The 18,952-nt window shown below is 41.7% G+C and overlaps 3 protein-coding genes across 6 annotated transcripts in view; 1 reads left to right on the forward strand and 2 right to left on the reverse strand.

Annotated features, from left to right (window-relative positions):
* The first annotated feature begins 1,146 nt into the window (after positions 1-1,146).
* cltb (clathrin, light chain B) lies at positions 1,147-6,292 on the forward strand. 3 transcript variants are annotated; one of them, XM_056383023.1, is made up of 6 exons: positions 1,147-1,602; positions 2,242-2,288; positions 2,638-2,755; positions 2,965-3,076; positions 4,115-4,168; positions 4,559-6,292. In XM_056383023.1, exons 1-6 carry the CDS (start codon positions 1,440-1,442, stop codon positions 4,728-4,730), a joined length of 666 nt encoding a protein of 221 aa, XP_056238998.1. In that variant the 5' UTR covers positions 1,147-1,439; the 3' UTR covers positions 4,731-6,292. The 3 variants fall into 3 exon arrangements, with proteins under 3 accessions (XP_056238998.1, XP_056238999.1, XP_056239000.1); XM_056383024.1 differs by lacking the exon at positions 4,115-4,168 and adding an exon at positions 3,625-3,645 and having other exon boundaries at positions 1,148-1,602; XM_056383025.1 differs by lacking the exon at positions 4,115-4,168 and having other exon boundaries at positions 1,150-1,602.
* Positions 6,293-6,341: 49 nt separating this feature from the next.
* On the reverse strand, positions 6,342-8,018 carry higd2a (HIG1 hypoxia inducible domain family, member 2A). The gene is made up of 2 exons (XM_056383026.1): positions 7,810-8,018; positions 6,342-6,949 (listed from the first exon to the last, which is right to left on the reverse strand). The coding sequence occupies exons 1-2, from the start codon at positions 7,982-7,984 to the stop codon at positions 6,783-6,785; spliced, it is 342 nt and encodes a 113-aa protein (XP_056239001.1). The 5' UTR covers positions 7,985-8,018; the 3' UTR covers positions 6,342-6,782.
* A 1,125-nt stretch (positions 8,019-9,143) lies between these two features.
* ankhd1 (ankyrin repeat and KH domain containing 1) overlaps positions 9,144-18,952 on the reverse strand; it is a 29,084-nt gene continuing 19,275 nt past the window's right edge. For both annotated transcript variants that reach the window (XM_056382478.1, XM_056382477.1), the window contains exons 25-39: positions 18,689-18,851; positions 18,503-18,598; positions 18,271-18,387; positions 17,983-18,151; positions 17,650-17,849; positions 17,158-17,510; positions 16,770-16,922; positions 16,345-16,494; positions 11,754-13,341; positions 11,349-11,538; positions 11,020-11,145; positions 10,532-10,783; positions 10,177-10,361; positions 9,919-10,086; positions 9,144-9,781 (exon numbers count right to left, since the gene is read on the reverse strand). In XM_056382478.1, coding sequence (XP_056238453.1) covers positions 9,722-9,781; positions 9,919-10,086; positions 10,177-10,361; positions 10,532-10,783; positions 11,020-11,145; positions 11,349-11,538; positions 11,754-13,341; positions 16,345-16,494; positions 16,770-16,922; positions 17,158-17,510; positions 17,650-17,849; positions 17,983-18,151; positions 18,271-18,387; positions 18,503-18,598; positions 18,689-18,851 — 3,970 coding nt within the window. In that variant the 3' untranslated portion in view covers positions 9,144-9,721. The remainder of the gene's footprint in view (positions 9,782-9,918; positions 10,087-10,176; positions 10,362-10,531; positions 10,784-11,019; positions 11,146-11,348; positions 11,539-11,753; positions 13,342-16,344; positions 16,495-16,769; positions 16,923-17,157; positions 17,511-17,649; positions 17,850-17,982; positions 18,152-18,270; positions 18,388-18,502; positions 18,599-18,688; positions 18,852-18,952) is intronic.

Consider the following 18,952-nt stretch of genomic DNA (forward strand, 5'->3'; position numbering starts at 1 on the left):
TTTAGCAGGACTCGGCTGAAACGTCAGAAGTCACATGGGCCGCTGCTTCATTTCATACTCCGGCTGTAAACCAGGGGAGGCCGAGCTCTGCAGTGTTCATCCGTGTCAGTCAAAATGACTCTAAAGCCGTTTAAAAACAAATAGCAACAACAAAAAATGACGTTCTCTTTCTTTTGAAAAAGTCTGCAACACACAACGGCACAAAATAAAAGAATAAATATTGTACAACAATAACTGGGCTTTTTAAGATAAAATCCTCACTCATGTCCTAATACTGATTATTAATTGGACACAGGTGTGTGTTAAGCGAGTAATCAGGGAAATCAGAGCTAAGACACATTTTCTAACTTTACCTGTAGACCAGGGGTAAACAATCCAATATAGTAATGACAGCAAAAGCAAAACAATAGGGCTTCAGCAGCATGTTGCTGTTCACTATCTCAACCACTCAGTGTGCTCTGTCCCAGGAGCATCTCAGCCTTCACCTTGGGTCTGCTGTGGTAGACCCCTGCCTCTCTGCAAGACTTTTATTTGTACTTGAGTATTTTTACTGTGTCTTATTGCTACTTTACCTTTAGATAAAGGTCTAAAGGTCTGAGTACTGTTGGTATATAGGTTATAGATACCGATGACCTGCCCCTCCTCTATGTCTTTATCATATTGGAACTATACCCTAATGTCACTGACAAAATTGGCACATATTATGTTGGACCAGAGACAACAACATGCCCAATCCTAATATAATAATCCTAAAATGAGTAGGAGTTAGGAAAAAAACCTTATGGTGTTGATATACAATATGTGGTATTCTAACAAGTAAAACTGATTCTTACTTTCTTCTCTCAGGAAAATAGCACTATATATATATATATATATATTTATTTATTTATTTATTTTAGGCAAGTATTTATGATCTTTAAAACATATTTTACCAGTTCTTAAATTGTTTAGAGAGCTGTATTACATGAATGAAATGTGCAACATAGATTATATTATTAGTAGTAGCAGTAGAGCTTAGTACAAGGTAAAGTTTAATACATCACTTGCAGCTGTAGTTTGACTTCTGATCAAACACGGCTCAAGGCCTCCTGACAAAAGATATGCAGCAGAGGACCAGCAGATGGAGACACACTGCAACAAAAGGGAAATGGTACCCTCGGGGTGCTGCCCTGCTTCATCATCACCACGGTGGCTGAACAAGTGAAGAAATCATGAATCATCAGTGAGGGCCTTAAGTCGAAGCTTAGATTGTTTTTTAACAGACGATTGAATTGTTAGTGTTGTTGCCCACAGTAATTTCCTTGGAATAGCTATATTGTAGTAACATATTTAAGTTGTTTGAATTAACGTTGAAAAGCTGTTGGCCTATTTCTTGGGCTTTGACATTAGCTAGCTAAACCTACCAAGCTCAGTTAAACTTGTTAACACTTTTGTGAAAGATGGCTGACAACGGAGCACACCCGGCTGAAGAGGATCCAGCTGCAGCTTTCCTGGCTCAACAAGAGAGTGAGATAGCGGGGATAGAGAACGACGGCGAAGGATTTGGGGCGCTGGAAGAAGCGGACGGCCAACAGCCGGCTCAACCGCAGTCGGCCAACTATGGCAAGTTTGTGACTGAGCTAGCGTCAGCTTCGCTATCAAGCAAACAAGCTAACTAGAGCTGGCTAATATGCCTACCGGTACTTTAACTGGACTAGTAGCAGTTAGCGAACAATATCCCCATCCCTATATGTTTAGAACAACATCACTAGTTGATATAGGCAGGTAGTCCAGTCAGTTTACATTGTTTAATAACTCATTTACAGTTAAACTAATGCAGCGTTAGCTTGGCTTAGCTAGCGTAACGGACGGCAGTGCGTTTGTTTGCACACCGACAGCGTACGTTAGTAAACGTTAGTAAAGCACATCATCCTGACGTTGTAACCTTTCAGATATTAAACATTGTTACCACTATCTTAACAACAATGACTACAACGATAGTAGTAACTGAGCTAAACTAAATAATATAAGATAGCTGTTTACACTTTTCCGGAAAATCCTGTCTTGTGAACTGACAGCTACACAGACAACATCAGTGCCCAAACAGGTGTAGCTACATTTCTCAGAGATAAAGCCACACATATAAAGGTTAGAGTTAGGAGTAAGTTGGCCAGAAGATAAGGAAAGGTGGCTAACTGGAAAACCTCAAGAAGTCCAACTTAACAATAAACTTGTTTTTTTTTTCTGTTGTCACAATGTTAGATGGTTTCGAGGACGAGTCTGCCACAGTGAATGGGGATATGTTTCAGGTGAGCTTAACACATATCTGTAACCAGTCTTTTAAATAAGTGTGTGTGAGTGAGTGAAAAGAATAAGGACCAAAATGCTGGACCCAAGAGTTTAAATGCTTTTAAAGTTAGTTGTTATGGTTGTGATGGTCAAGATCAGGGTAAGGGGCTAGGGAATGCATTAGAATAAAACAAGGATGTGTGTGCATGTGTGTGAGAGGGTTGTGTGGGGTTCAGTTCTATTTTGAGCTCCATCAAATCATTTCATTTACTTTCTCCCTGTATTTTATGATGTGATGGATTTACAATCTCCCTTGTATTTTTTCAAAATGTATTTATAATGAAGTTAATGTTTCATGTTCTCCTAAAGGAGTCCAATGGCCCAACAGACAGCTATGCAGCCATAGCCCAGGTGGATATTCAGAGACAAGAGCCAGAGAGTTTACGCAAGTGGAGGGAGGAGCAAAAGGCACGCCTTGAAGCATTAGGTGAGCGAAGATGTTCTCATTGACGCATTATTCGTAGCAACATGATTTTGTTGTTTAGTATCTTTTTTTTAGTTTACCTTTAAGACAATGATGCAGCATATCTAATTATGTCACACTTAAATCTAATAATATGTCAGTTCTTTTCCTAATTTTTTCCTCTATTGAGGACTTTCTGACAGTGCTGTTCTCTGTTCTTGCACCCTAACAAGATTCGGCATCCAAGGCGGCAGAGGCAGAGTGGAAAGAGAAAGCCAAAAAGGAGCTGGAGGACTGGCATGTGCACCAGAATGAGCAGATGGAAAAGAACAAGGCCAACAACAGGTTAGTGTCTGACATGTCTCCTGTTAACACGCAGAGAAGTAACAGTTGGTTTATCATTATGATGTGGTGAGGCTGTAATCGCTACACGGACAAATTCTATTCAGCTTAATAGCTCCAGCGTTATATTGATACATCGTAATTTTACACAGTAGAAATCATTCAAACTTTTGTTTTTACTGTACTTGTCAAGTCAGATGTACTGTGCGGCTACAGAAACACTATACTATGTATTAGGTGGACTTGTAGATATTTTGTAAACTGAATGTCTAAAGAGTGATGTGGACAATTGAAGCACCTGTTTTGGACCTACTGCACCAAGGGATCAAATGTCAGAGTTATTTGTTTATTGTAACTACTTCCTATTTATAAGCATTGAAAGAACTGCTGATGAAATGTATTTATTTTTTTAGAGACAGTCTGTCCTCTACTTAAAGCATGTTATTTTACTGTGGTTGCAGTCAATGTTGTACATTATTCTCACAAAAATATTGCAGCCTTTTCCTTTTCTTGACCAAGCTAACCCATTCTTCTCTCACACTTTCCAACAGACTCTGTCCAAGTCTGGCACGGTATCACTCTGCATCTATGACTATAGTTTTGTCTAGTTTCTTCCTCTGTGTCTATGAAAGCACCGAGAGACAATCCTCTGATGAGATATTAGTCTAGAACTCTGCGTCCAGTTAAAATGGCTGGAAAACAAAACAGGAAGTTTGCTAGTTAGAAGGAATGCAAACAGCAGTAAGCGAATGTCACAGTTCTCATCCACGCTAGAACCAAAGTATGTGACTGAAATGCTCCTCAATTCCAAGCTTGTTTACTAGCAACAGTGTATTACAGTTGTACAAACTGAATTGTAATTAGTCTTAAACCAGTTTGAACTCGTACCATTTTCATTTCCACCTCATTGGAACTGTTTCTCAGTCGCTTACATAATTCTTTTAATGCAGATCCTAACTTATCTCTGCCTGTTGTTTGACACTGAACCTGTTTTCCTTTCTCTTTCTTTTTCCTGCTTTCTTGGCTTTGCCTGCGTACTAGGATTGCTGACAAGGCTTTCTACAAACAGCCCAACTCTGATGTTATAGGCTTTGTGTAGGTTTAGAATTCTTATGCTTTTTGTTGTATGCGCTACCCAATGAATTACAATTAGTTGATTTTCACCTTATGCATGCCCTAAAACTAAAATTTCCAGTCTCTCCTTGAAGGCCTAATTTGGTATTTCTTGCATTTTTATTTGATTTGTCACATAGGCCAGAGGTTATGATAAATATTTAACATGTCTGCAACAAAGTATATGATTGGTTTGAACAAATGCATGAAGTTATTGTGGATCTTTTGTACAGGTGCTATTCTTGTGATTGAACTTTGTGTTGAGCACCATGATTGGCTCAGACAGGGTTTGCTGTTGTGGAAATTGTTCCAAAGTTCCTGTAAAACTGCATCTCATTCATGTCTTTTCCTGGTCTTCCCTCCCACCTGTAGAGCATCAGAGGAGGCTTTCCTGGCAGAGAGTGATGGCGACAGCCCAGGATCTGAATGGGAGAGAGTTGCCCGTCTGTGTGACTTCAATCCCAAAACCAACAAACAGGCAAAGGATGTTTCTCGAATGCGTTCTGTCCTCATCTCTCTCAAACAGACGCCTCTAGTTCGCTAAAGGAGGCCGCAGGGAGAATTCTTGTTCTAGAAACATTGCCTTTTCAGTTTTAACCTCACGTCACATCAGATGAGTTTGTATGCCCTTTTCCATAATATTCCTGGTATGTTCATAACCTTTGAAAACTTCCCGCCTTTCTTTATGCCTGTTACAATTAAATAATACACTTAACCTCACTTTCTTGTGAGAAGATGAAGGACTGCTCTATTGTTACGACATCCTTTAGCTGGTCAAACTGACTGCTATACATAAGAAAATATTGTTACTGTAAGTTAAACATTTTCCTTCCCCCTTAACTTATAAATTGTTATTTGGTCAACTTTATTGCATGCCTTTGCCAATATTTTGGATGCACAATTTTTAGTTGTTTTATAAATTAGCATTTTGGTCAATGTCAAACACTTCACATATGTTATGAGCACTGTTAAGGATTAGATTGTAACCACTTATGCCTCTCAATGTAAAATTCTAAACACAAATTCTTTGTTCACATTTGTTGTATTATAGCCCTAATGACCGTATTTAAGGTAGCTAGCATATTTTTCTCTTTCGCGCACATAAGCTTGTGGCCTTGTTAATCTCGCTCTTACTCCACTTTGAGTATTTAGCCAGATGGATTTCCTCTTCAATTAGGCACGATTTCAGCAACAACAAAAAGAAAATAACAACCAAAGATTTCTGCTATCATCTAAATTTTCTGAGTTCACATGATTAACAGCTTGTGCGATTTCTCATTTCACTGGTTCTCTCAGCAAATGTTTTATGCACCATTTTGTGTCACACTAAATGTGTTTTATATTTTTAAAACAGCAATCAATAAGGTGTGAGTTTCAGCATTAATGTCTGCACATTGTTTCACATGTTGCCTATTTGGACATTACGAATACTGCAAAAGTGAATGTTAAAAGGGAACTGGAAAATAAAAACAATGGAGTATGATCACCTAAATTAATTTGTCTTTAAATATTTACCAGGTAAGACTGTTGCCATCAAAATACTCTGGAGATAATCACTTGAATCCCAGTTTGTCCAGCTGATGTATGAGGAGCTAAAATTATGTCTGACCCAGTGCCAGCATCCATCATTGCACTTTTAATGCTACTGTTAGAGTATTTTGCCCACAATTTTTATCATTCAAATGTTAAAAACACAGATGAGCGTGGAAGTCCGTGAAGTAAGAATATGTTTGCAGGTACACAGTAGCAAATAGTGTCTACTTCTTATTCTATGAATGCATGATTCAGATTTGTTGTTTTACAAGTGTCACCCTTAATGGGCCACCAAAATGCCTCTGCATAGGCAAAGTGGTTTCACAAAGTGCTGTTCCAATCCTAAACCAACATTTGAAGCCCTCCTTACTCAATGATTTTGAGGTGACATAAAAGTCAGAGTTTAAGGTGGACATTGAGACTGGGTCAGTCTTTGTCTAAAATCCTCCTCCCATTTCAATCTACTCACCCCAGCCATTAATATACAAAGTGTGTTCACAATAAACTTCCCCGGTGATTTTTTTAAAATAACTTGTTTAATAAAGGTTGTATAAGAAATAGATGTCCCCTGAATACCCTTGTGAGTGTGATGTTTTATCTCAAATACACACAGGACACCAGGTTCAAATTAAAATTTATATCACCAGACATAGTGAGGTGTTATATAGATCATTTCAGTGGCAATATGTGGAACATTCGAACTCTAACACGGAAGAGCAAGACACATGATTCATATTTATCAGCTTTTTGCCTCAGTACGATTTTAGCACAAGTAAAGAAAAATCCAGGTTGCCCTCTTGGTATGGTAACAAGCAGATTATACTTTGTTGTTCCTTGGTGCCAGCCTGAAGTTAAATATTTCACCACCATGAGCAATTCCCAGTTTCCAAACAATAATAAATAGCGGTCGCCTTAACCCCCAGGTATCTGGACAATGTTGAAAACATTACTCAATCATTCGGATAGTAAGATCAGTCCAGTTAATATTTGGCTCTGGTCTGCTTCCAAGTGGTATGGTGGTAATTTAACTGGATGACGGCAGAGGTGTGGGATGGTCACATCTTCATGCCTTGGGTTTCAGAGCTGTGGCAAAGACACCAACAAGTAGGGCAACTATAGTGAAGCCTTGAGCAGCAATACGTCCCCTCATCAACAGCTGGGACTGATGGGTTTTCCCTTGTTGGAAGGCACGGAGACCATACATCAGCGCTCCTGCTGTTGCCAAACAACCTGGAGAACAAACAGCAAATCACAGCTTATCGACAGGATCTGACAGAACAATGCTCAGATACTGGACAGGTCAAATGTGACCACAAAAGGTAAAAGTGATGAGCACATACAATGGGGAGATGAAGGTCTAATAGGTCAGTCCTACTGCATTGTCCAACAAAGGTCTAGTCAAATACTAATTTATCAGGGCCACACTTATTAAAATGAAAGACACCACTAAGATTGTAGCATTCGCAGTCGAGTATTAATATTTAAGGGTAATTTCGTTCAAATCAGACGGAAAAAATAAAAAACAATGTGTCAATCCACAGTTTTGAATCTTGATAGTTGTGAAAAATTTACATCACAGCATAAAGGCAAATTCCACCTCCACTCTATAGTGGGTTGCAGCACGACTTTCAGAGATATATCTGAAGGTCCCCTAATTTGAAACGGCAAGTGAATAATAAATCATCGGTTGTAAGCAAATCTTTTTTTGATATTTGGATTGACAACTTTTTAGTTTTAAAATATTTAACCGAGGGCACCGCTATTCCTCGGTGTTTCAAGTTAAGACAGTGTCATCGACATAGTTTTGACTCGGCTAAAACTAACTAAACTAAAATTAAAGCAAGTCATTATATAACAACATACTGTCATTGGACGAGACATACACAACCTGACAAATACACAGCGGGTTGGCTGCTTCTGCTCTGCTGTTAGCTAACCTCTTGCCAACCTCAGCTGGGTGTGGTAAATCTTACAATGCTAACGTAGATTGAGATATCTTTGATTTGACCAAAATGAAGAGTGAAGGGCAAACTGTACCTCGGTGCTGCGCTTGTATAACGACACTCTGCTCTGTAGCTTGTATAACTCACCTATTGGGACGAAAGGGTTCTGCTTGGTTTTTCTCATCAACTTTTCTTTGAAGGTCTCATCTTGAAATCTCGGGTAAACGTTGAAGCCTTCTATTATCGGAGGCCCATTTGGAATTTCTGACAACGGTGTTTTAGGTGCTTGTTCTGGGACCGCTGGTGTTGTAGCTGCCGCCATGCTTAGTACCTCTAATAGCAAACACAGTGACCGGAGGAACTGAGGCGCCACGCTTCCGCTTACATTTCACAATAAAAGTCCTGATAATTTAAACTGCACCAAGGAGTGTCCTTGGCAGTAGTGCGAATCTCCTTCTGGCGTCTGCTGCCTGCTATGTATGTGTTGTGCACACAACAGACAATGATATCAAGCTCTGCTCAAAGCTTGAAAAAGAGAAATTAAATGTTTTAGTGCAAGGCATTAAAGTGCACTGCTCTATAAACAAACAATATGGCTCCACACAAGAAACCTAAAATATAAAGACTTAAATATAGTGTAAGACATTGTGCTTATGCTTTTGTAGTAATTGTTGTTCCAAATATCAGAATGACCCAAATTCAGAATATAACATAGCTCTACTATCGTCTGTCCAACTGGCATTTACTTTATGGTACCCTCAGTGAATGTAGTAGTAAAATTTAGAATAAAATGGGGGCTACAGGCTCAGCTAAGCCCTGTACAACTCTACAAATTAAATCTAAAAAAAAAATGTAAGAAATTCATCAGTCTATAGCACTGCATTCTACCCTATTCTAGGACCACGTTTAATTTGATCATGGAATATTTGCTAAGTAGGAAGATAAGATAGTATTGTAGTGGTATTACTGGTGAAAATGTTTCCCCAGCGATCCCCACTCTTCCCACTGAGTGGCATTATTGTGCAAAATTATGTGTTCCTACCATTACTGAACTTCAGAAAGATAAAAAGTGATGTCGTATATATTTTTGATTCAAAATAAAGCCTTGCCTCCAATGGCATGAGAAAAGACAATACTAGCTTTTTAATTTGTTCCAAGGTAAGATTCCAACATCGAAAGCTAACCTAGGTAGGAAGATACACAGATAGATATTTTAATCAAGAAACATAAATACTTATCTAATAAAGACCTGATAGTACTTAAAGGCCAATCTGTGACCATAAAAATAGGTCTCAAGATTACACAAGGACTCCAACTGTAAGGAGGACAGTCAAAGAGATGATGCAGAAAAAGGAGACAAAAATTATTTTCATTAGATGAAATGTCCAAGTTCCAAGTTTTGTTGTCTGTTGAACACCCAGGAGTTAAATGTTTAATCAAAACATGAAAATAAGGACAATGTTTCATAAAACAGCACACAATTACTTTTCAATCTTTTTATTGAATATTAAGGTAAATATTTCACATTAATACAGGCTACATAAAGTAGAGCCACTATACGACATGAAATTTACTCTCATTTTAACCCTTTTTAGTATGTAAACAATTATACATGTATTTACCACTCTAAAAGGTTCTGATTTCTCTTTCTCTTTAGGTAATCATCATCTAGTTCTGGGCCAAGTTTAAATAGCTACTTCATGTTGAGCCCCCTGCAGCCCAAGAACGGTGTATGTGGGTTTAAGTCAAAATCGCTAAACTACGCAGAGAATGGATCCTGTTGAACAGGTGATCGCGCATGTTTGTTTGCATCATCGGGACACTGATAACAGCTCTCGCCCAGTTTCCTCTTTCATTGTCTGAGATAGGCACATCAAAGAATGGCGTCAAGAGAACTTCCAATTCTTCAACCTCTGCTCTGCACTCTCAGGTCTACTAAAGTTAACAATGTTGTACGTTTTTTTTTTTTCTTTGTCTCATTCGGTCATATTCGTCAGTTGGTATTTCATGTTTGCGTTGTGGGTCATGCTGTGTGCGTTTTGATTGCTGTGGACGCCGTCTAGTTGACGTGGTTCAGGTGCACATTGCCCACGTGAGGTGCCCAGGTACCAGGCCACACCTAAAGGAGAAAAGGATCAATAAAGGGAACATGTTAGAATGAAAGTAGTCGAATATTATATCTGACTAAAGGCAGAAATACAAGCCTGTAAGCCAGTTAAACTTTAAGCATATGATTAGACAGCATGGGTGTGTTACCTGCTGTTGTGGGTCAGAGTTATCTGCATTGTTTGGGACCACTTTGATGATGGGGCTCCATGCGGGGTCGCCAGCGTGCAAACCATTGTACATCGGTCCCCCTGGCCCCTCTGCCATAGGAGGATGAGGAGGCAGCATGGTTCCTCCATACATTGACATAGGCATCCCCTGAACAGACAATAACAGGTCACTGGTAAAACATGTGTACATAAGAGGAACAGAGGTTAAATCATCTACAGAGCCATGGCTTTGTGTTACCTTTGGGAAGTCCATGTAACTGTTGGGCAAATGCTGAGGCTGGTGGTAGTTGTTAGCAGGGTTTGCGATGCCTGTGTCGTCCTGCTCCATGGGCTGGTGCTGAGAGAAGGCTGACTGTTCTGCCTGAAGCTGAGGATGCATCATGTGGCTGCTCATCAGAGGCTGGGACCATCCGGACATAGCCTCTGTACCAAGACACACAAGGGGTTAATCACTTAATTACTGAACACAGTTAAAGTTATGTGGTTTGGTTGTTTTTAAGTCACTCATCTACACTTAATGTATTCACCATTTCCCCCATGGTCTTGCAATAACAAAGAAAAAAGGAACATTAAACACCTAAATTTGCTCTTACCTGAAGCACTGCCAACCCCAAACGACCAAATGCCTCCCTGTCCTACAGATGCCGTGTAGCTGGTGGTGAGGAGAGGTGGGTTGACTGAGCCCGTCTGCCTGATCCTGGCCAGCCGCTCTGTGCCGATGGGTGGGGGAACCTTCCGGTCCAGCTGCGAGGAGCTGCCTGGCTTAGGCTGGGGAGGCGGCGCCACGGCTGAGGTGGAAAGGGCAGAGGATGACACCGTAGAGGGAGGTGGGACAGGGGATTCACCTGGTGGAGAAGAGACAGTGTAAGAAGAAATAGTAAGGAGCAGATCACATTTACATGTTTGAAAGTATTGATAAAAGATAAATGTGTACTACTTTACAAAATAAAGAGAAAATAAGCCGATAAAATGTAATTTATAAAAAGCTCAGTTATAAAACGTTTTTTCTAAATGTGCAAATACATCATTTGAGGCTGAACAGTTGTAAGAAAATCATAAAAGAAGAGCGTGAGCCTAGTACCTGATGTGGATGCACTCCATGGGTGGGGGGAAAAGTGCTGTCTGCTGAAGGAGGGCGTGCCAACTGCTGTATGACCGTGCAGATACACAGGGCTGCCAGAGATACTGGTAGCATAGCTGGTCAAAGCTGTGTGTGCAGACAATTAAAGAGACAGCTCAATATAGAGTAAAAACTACATCAAAAAGTCACCATATTAATAAATACTTATGTGAACAGATGTTTCTACCTTTTCACTTTTTCTCACATGTATATGATTTAATTATATTCAGTAATAATTATATTCTCTTGCTGGTCCCATTTTGGTGCCGTAAAAGAAAAAACGGTCATACCGATGGGGCTGTTGACCATCCTCTGGGAGGCAGAGCGGTAGCCGGGGGCTTTGGAGCTGTCTGGAGGCGGTGGGGGCATCATGTTCTCCATTTGGCCCATGCTCATGTAGGCTGGTGGGGCTGAGTACGACTGCTCTGGAGGTGAGCGAGCAGGCAGATGGCATGCACCCCACACCTGATTGTTTCCAACCTGCACGGCACACACAACAGCATTATAATCACTGAGTGCCTGATTGATCTTATGTAACAGCAAAAAAAGAGAACCATGTACCGTTTAGTTTAATCTTTTTCAATTAAAATTTTAAAGAACTATTTAACCTTGTTCTGTATCATTTTAAGTGACAGCCAAAAGTCATAACAAGCTGGACGGCTAATGTTTATTATATAAATGTTACTTTAACTTACCTGGCTGTTGTTATCAAAGATGCTGCTGAAGTTGAAGAGGCCTGCAGGACCGAAGTTGGGAGGTATCTGCTGAGGCTTGCCTGCACTGGCCACATGCTGCATCTGCGAACCGTTCATCATGCCCAGGTTAGCAGAGACCTGAAGGGAGCCTTGAGCCTGGGCTTGAGCTTGGGTCTGAGCTTGTGGAGGCAAACTCGTGGGCTGGGACGTCTGGTTTTGGCTCTGTTTCGGGAGTTCTTGCTGAGCATTGAAGGGCACGAACACAGATTGTTGTTGCTGCTGCTGTTGTTGTTGTGTCTGCTGCTGTTGTTGCTGCTGCTGCTGCTGTTCAGGAAGGGAATAGTAAGGCCCTGGTGGCTGCATACGATGGGAGACTCTGGGCGCGGGGGCTGAGAAATGGGGTACAGTGTTGTTGGGGTGTGCAACATTGTGCGACAGGACAGGAGGAGGTGCTGAGGGGAGGTGGGAGCTGGGCTGTGGGTTGAGGAGGGGTGGTGGAGCCTCTGTGGACGGTACAGAGGAGGGAGGGGGAGGTAACTGCTGTCGAGGCTCTGGCTTGGGAGGTAAAGCCATGGCAGGTGCAGTGAAACCCACAGAGTTAATGCTCTCACTGACAGAAACAAGCTGGTTCTCTACAGGTAGAGAGGGCTTGTCTTTTCCAGGAGGCACAACAGCACTGGGCTCTGTTTTAGTTGGCTGGATAGGGGGCTGCGAGATAGGTCCGACTGGCTGAGGGGCGTTAGCGGTAGTTGTAGTAGAACTATGATGTGCAGGAGAACCTGTGCCTCGTACTGCATTAGTGCCACTAGTTGCAGTGGCAGCAGCAGACACAGGGGTGACACCAGCAGGCTTTGGGTCGGGGGCGAAGAGCTGTTTTCTGACAGAAGAAGGGGTGGGGATGCTCGGCTGGGGATTGTATGGGGTAGGATTAGGGGTGTGAGGCGAGGCTGCAGCTGTAGATGTGTTAGGAGCACTGGTGGTGGTGGTGTTGGTGGTCGTGACCGGGGCTCCTGAGCTGGCTGTGTTGCTGTGCTCACTGTGAGTTGAGTTGGGTCTGGCCTGGCCTCCAGTGCTGTTGGTTCCTCCATTGTGCTTGGGGGAGCTGTTAGCACTGCCTGGACTTACAGGACGCACGGGGAAGGGTCCCCAGGTGCTGGCGGCGGGCGAGAAGGTACCACCAAACTGGGCCATGGGTAGACGAGGGTGTCTGATCTGGTGCATGGTCTGAGCAGCCAGTAGAGCCAGCTGAGGGTGGGCGTATGCCAAGGGCAAAGACACAGGGAAAGGCTGTCTGACATTTGATGACAGCCCCTTCCCAATCTTTCCCCCGGCCTGAGAGGAGGATGAAGATGAGGACGAGGAGGGCTGGAACGACACGCCTGTTGAGGTCACTAACGAGCTCAGGGCCTTTGGTCCAGCAGTTGAACCGCTGGTAGCCCCTGTGGTACTGGGGAAGGAAGCGGAGGTCGTTTTAGAGCCTGGGGCTCTGATGTGATTCCTCGGGATAAGATCCTCAAGCTCTTTGGCTGGGTCTTGGATTAGAGCATTGATCAGCTGGACTGCATACCTTGTAGACTCCGTCCCTCCTCTGAAACAAAAAAGCAGGCTTCATTCAGACTACGTTTTTCTGTTGAAATGTGTAACAAATAAGGATCGTTGAAGATTTTTACAGTAGAACTACTTTTACCAATACTGCTTATTGATACAGTGTTTTAACCGTACTCTCATCTGTTATTTTTGTTATTTTTTTTAAAAAGAAAAAATAAACCATTTAAGAACAGAATTTATTCTGGTTTATTTTCTCATACGTACGCAGTGATGTTGATAGGTTTTCAATGTAGTGAGTCCCCGGGACCCACAGGTGGTGATTTTAGTGGGTCCCTGGGAAATTCAATGGGTCCCAGATAAATTTTTTTTATTTCTTATATTCTTCTATTTCTTAAATTGTAGTGTTAAACTCCTTTGATGGTGGTATGATATGGTTATAATTAACGGATATATTCATGTATGTTCAAAATGTATCTGAAATTAAACAAATAAGATTCCAAATCTGAAAAGTTTTTTGCAAAACAACTGTCACAGCGGCATGACATACAAAATTCAAATAAAATAGCATTTTTGTAGCAACATAAATAGCACCAAAATAAATTACTAAAATTCAAATGAAAACAAAATGGTGTCTGTAGTACCAAAATAAATTATCAATAAAAGTGCTGATTTTAACACATAAACAAAACATTCTCATCACCATGACAGAGTCAACAAATAAATTGTCACCAAAATAAGACCAAAATCTTCTTGTCTGAACATCAACTAAATCAAATGAACTGAGTCAATCACTGTGAAACTTTTAGCACACAAATGAAACTTAACTAACACAGTGGAAAGTCTGTTGAGAAAAATAAAGTGATGCAGATATGTTTTTGGTGTATTGTAAGCAGCTTATTAAGCTCCGGAGTATGTTTTATTTATTTCATTACAGCACGTCCCCTAGACGTTAAAACATTGTCAACATGAGTGAACACAGCATCGAGCAGTAAGAACATGAGTTTATTTACTACTATAAAGTTTGTATCTTTAATTGTTGAAATGAAATCCGCGGTGACTGGCTAATTGTTGTGGTAGTGGCTAAACAAGCATGTCGCGATACTGTGCACAGGGGATCACGTCTGCGCGGAGTAGATGCGCAGAGGGTTGAAACAGCGCTTGCCTGGTCTGCTGACAGCGAAGTTACTTTTGCTAGTTACTGTGATTTTAAACACGAGTTGTTGTTCAAAATGTATCGTTTTTCATGGGAAAAATGAGTTGCGTCCCCGGGACGCATGGATAGTGAGTTTACTGCGTCCTTTCAGATTTTAATGCATCAGGGACGCAGGACGCGTACCTAGCAACATCACTGCGTACAGCAGCAAACTAGTACAGAATTGTTTTGAATAAATCACTACTATAAACTATAAAGTGATTATTGAAATGTAAAAAAATAAACAATTTTTTACAGCAAAAGAAACAGCAATGTTCTGAACAATGAATACAGTATTACTCAATTTTGTGATGATGTATTTTGTAATTTAAAACAAATGTAATAAACAATTACTTAGAACCAGGACCTTTTCTTATATATTTTTACTGTGCAGTACAACAGTTCAGATGATGCTCTATCCATTTCAGACTGAATTTATGAATGCACCCAAAACAATTTGCTGGCTAATGTTTAGTTTTCATCATTACCCATGCTCACATAATGTAACTCTGTGTGTGGGCTCCAGGCTGCTAGCATACTTAAAATAACTGGGGCAACAACAGATGAATACGTGCTGGGGAGTCAAAAACTGTGCATTTCTCTGCTTGTATGTGATGGACTTTCAGTAGATGTTTCTGCCCTTGCATGCAAAACAGACTCCTTGCACTTGTGGCAATGAGCATTGTCAGCATCAACCCAACTGAAATGTAACCACTCTTTCGAACGTATAGTTTTTTCTACCATTGTCACTAATAGCAGGGTCTCTGTGTGTTTGTGTGTGTGCTGCGTGGTGCTGCAGCGTGAGACAGAGCGCTGCCCCCGCTCTTGCACACAGTCACAGAGACAGAGATCTCTCCTCTGGGTTAAGAGAAACGAAAATGCATCATAGACAAATGTCATATTTAGAAATAGCTATGGTGAGATAAAATTTGCAAGATAACTTTTATGTAGCAATAATAAATAGGAGGATCTATTTTCTTAATATCTCCAGTACCCAGAGCAGAACTGATAATGTCAGAGCTTATCAATACTACGGTTTTAAAACTTTAGCCCATGGGCCCATTTAATACTGGGTTTTGGTACCCATCCCTAGTAACAAATCTAAAGTGATGATATAATTAAGTCTGATAAAGTCTTGTGACAGACTAAGCCGCCCCTCAGAGCCTCATGATTGATATTTGAAATTGCTATTCAGTGTTGAGTTTCTCCAGTGGGTGCAGCACATGCAGTTATTAAATTGACTGCTGGTGTGTACTATTGCTGCTGCCTCATTGTTATCATGTAATCAGACTTCTTATCTAACTCTAGTGTCTTGGAGCAAAGTAAACTACTTACTATTGCTATGTAATAGCAGTAGCAAAAGGTATTTGTTTACTGTTGTCACCATAAAAATTACCAACATCCAGGCACCACATCCACCCTAAACTTTTTCGTTGGCCACAGCAGTGGGACCTCCCCTAACACCTTTGTAGTGAAAATGTGTACAAGACCTTGCAGACGTAAGTGTGCTGAACATGGTATGCATGCAGGCAATTTGGTTATATTGTGTCTATGCAGTGCTTGCCTTCAGCAGTTAGTGTTTATGGCACTGATATGGTGAGGACAGTAGAGTTACAGTACCTCATAATATTGAGATGAAATAGGATAGAAATTTAATTTCCCTGAAGCCTACTTACATTAAATGCAGTGTCCCCACACATTTTAAAACAAGTGTTGGACTGCTGCATTGTAGGTCTGGCCACTACAAATGAATTACATCATCTAATAGCTTTGTGTGCTTTATGCATCTAGCCAACTGTTTTACTTCACATGCAGTGGTGTTTACAGTCCACCAGAGGGCATTGTTCTTACCTTATGGTGATCATCCTCTCCCCATTCTTGTCCTTCTGCTTGTCCACATCAATGTGAGCTCCTGTCACGTCCTGGATGGCGGTGATGTTGCAGCCCCCTCGACCCATGATCCGAGACACAACGGAGGCCGGCACAGACAGCTTCTTTGATCTTCAAAAAAAGCAGTCAAAGGTCAGTCTTTTATGCATTAGTGCGTGTACTGGCCTATAGTAACTCTGATGATTGTAATTTACATTTACATATACAAAACTCATAAAAAGATAAATGCAAATGTATTATCTCCATGTCAGTAATGTATATGCTTGGATTGATACACTACACCAAAAAATAATCTCCCTTACAAATGTGTGCACATGGAGTAAAACTTGAGTACTAGAAGCAAGGAAATGTGTACAATGTAAAAGGTTATATTTAAATAAACTGACCTTCTGACCACCTCCTTCCAACCTTCCTCTCTCTTCTGGCCTCTCTTGGGGCTTGTGAGGCTGAGCTTACTGTTGGGTGAGGTGATGGGAAGAGCCATGGTCTTGAATGGAGAGGGCAGGGAGTTGGAGGTGGAGTCGCTCATGTCTGGAGCTCTGTGACAAAACACGCAAAGATCAGGTTGAGTTGGGAGACAATAATAAAGGTATACTCTGTTATAATAGGATAGAAGATAAATTGAGAATGTCTGCAATTTAACAAAACTTCACACACAAAAATAGCACTTTATAGCTCAGCTTCTTCTGCCTAGATGAACAACCACATACACACACACGCACACACACACTCTATGAAAGATGATAAATGTGCTGTGCTCCATCAGGGACTCACTTTTGCGTTGGTTTTGAGATGGAGACTGTGACCTTGTTGTCCACCTTGCCGTCAGTCTGCGGCTGAGGACAGTGTCTCTTCTCTGGGCCAGGCAGGAGGGCCTGGGCTGCTCCTGAGGATGGGGCTGAGGAGGAGGAGGAGGAGGAGGAAGAGGAGGAGGAGGAGGCGGAGGAGGTGAGGTCAGGGAGGTAGTTGAGCTCCTGACTCTTGCCCCCGCTGCTGCTGCTCTCACTGGCACAGTCGGTGCTATCCAAGGGGTCAGAATCGCTGTTGCCACCCGTCACTCCCCCACCCCCACCCCGTGGCTCACCGTGGATCTTGTTCTTGTCAGCCTTGTGCTGTGCTAGTGCAACCTAAAAAGAAAAAGCAAAGATGTCATTGTTATGTTCTTTTTTGTTCATCACGGTACTCTAGCCTAATACATAAAATCAGGATCATCAAATCTACAAAGAATGATTGAGTAACAGGCACATGCATAGTTGTAGTGCTCACCTGCGGATCCTGTAATATGATGGGTTCATTGGGCGAAGAGTCCTTTGTCTTGTTCTTTTTGTTCTTGCGATTGGTGCTTGGGGTAGTGGCCACACTAGCTCGCTTCTTACCAAAAGCTGTAGTGAAAGTGGCGGAGGTGGCAGATATACCAATGGTGGTGGTGGTGGTTGCACTGGGAGGCTCGATAGGAACCTCAGTTTCTAAAGGGGGCGAAATTAAGACAGGAAAGGTTACAAACCACTTAATTCTAGTGCAACATAACTGCAGGTATTAGAAGGCTCAAATTCTGCAGTCTCTCTCGCTTTCTCTACAAAAAAATCCATAAAAACATACCTTCAGCTGAATCCTCCTTCTGCTCCTGCATCTCAGAGGACTCTTCCTTGACTTTCTGCCCCTCCTCTTCCTCCTGCTTCCTCTTCTGCTCCTCCTTCTTCTTCTTGCGTTTCTCCTTACGCTTCTCTCGCTTGGCAGCCAGAGCCTGCTTCTTGCTCTCCTCTCGGGACTGACGCACACAAAACAGAATCGGTGTAAAAAAAAAAAAAAAATTAAAAAAAAAAAATTCTACTCATCCTTGCAGTGTATTCAGAATGTTTTGACCTCAGCCATAGTATCAGACATTACCTTCTCCAAGTCTAGCTCCTTGAGGAGAATGCTAGCGTTCTTGTTGGCCTCGGCTGCCTGCTGGTCTTTGGCTTTGACGATGGTTTCCATGCACTGGTGGCACTTCTTCAACAGCTCCTGCAACAAAAAAGGGAACAGATGGCGTTAGAGCATCTTGATCACATCTGTCACTTCCAATAGACGTAGCACACTATGGAATGCACACATGACGGAAAAGGAAATCAATGCCTACCTTGTCAGCGATCGTGGCGATATATCTCATGCACTCGATATCTGATGGGAATTGGTTGACTTCCTTTACAAGATACTGCACCACCTTCACATGACCCTGAAATGTTAAGTTAAATGTTTAGTGACCGGAGGCTTGTCAAATTGTAGCATGACACAGTGACAGCCATGGTTTTAGTAAACACTGCACCTTGCGAAAAGCAGCCATGAGAGGGGTAATCTTGCGGTTGTCAGCTGCATCCACATCAGCACTGGCATGCACCAAGAGCTGGACCACGTCAAAATGGCCGCCGTTTGCCGCCAGCCATAGAGGAGTGTTCCCTTTCTTGTTTCGTACGTCGATATGGGCACCCCTGCAAAGAGAGGAAGAAGGGTTGACTTTAGGAATGCAGCTGACACGGTGGGGACAGGCCAACGTCTGATTAAAATCACCAAAATAAGAGTGCTTTTATAT

This window comes from Seriola aureovittata, chromosome 8 (assembly GCF_021018895.1).
Source record: "Seriola aureovittata isolate HTS-2021-v1 ecotype China chromosome 8, ASM2101889v1, whole genome shotgun sequence".
Classification (NCBI taxonomy): Eukaryota; Metazoa; Chordata; class Actinopteri; order Carangiformes; family Carangidae; genus Seriola; species Seriola aureovittata.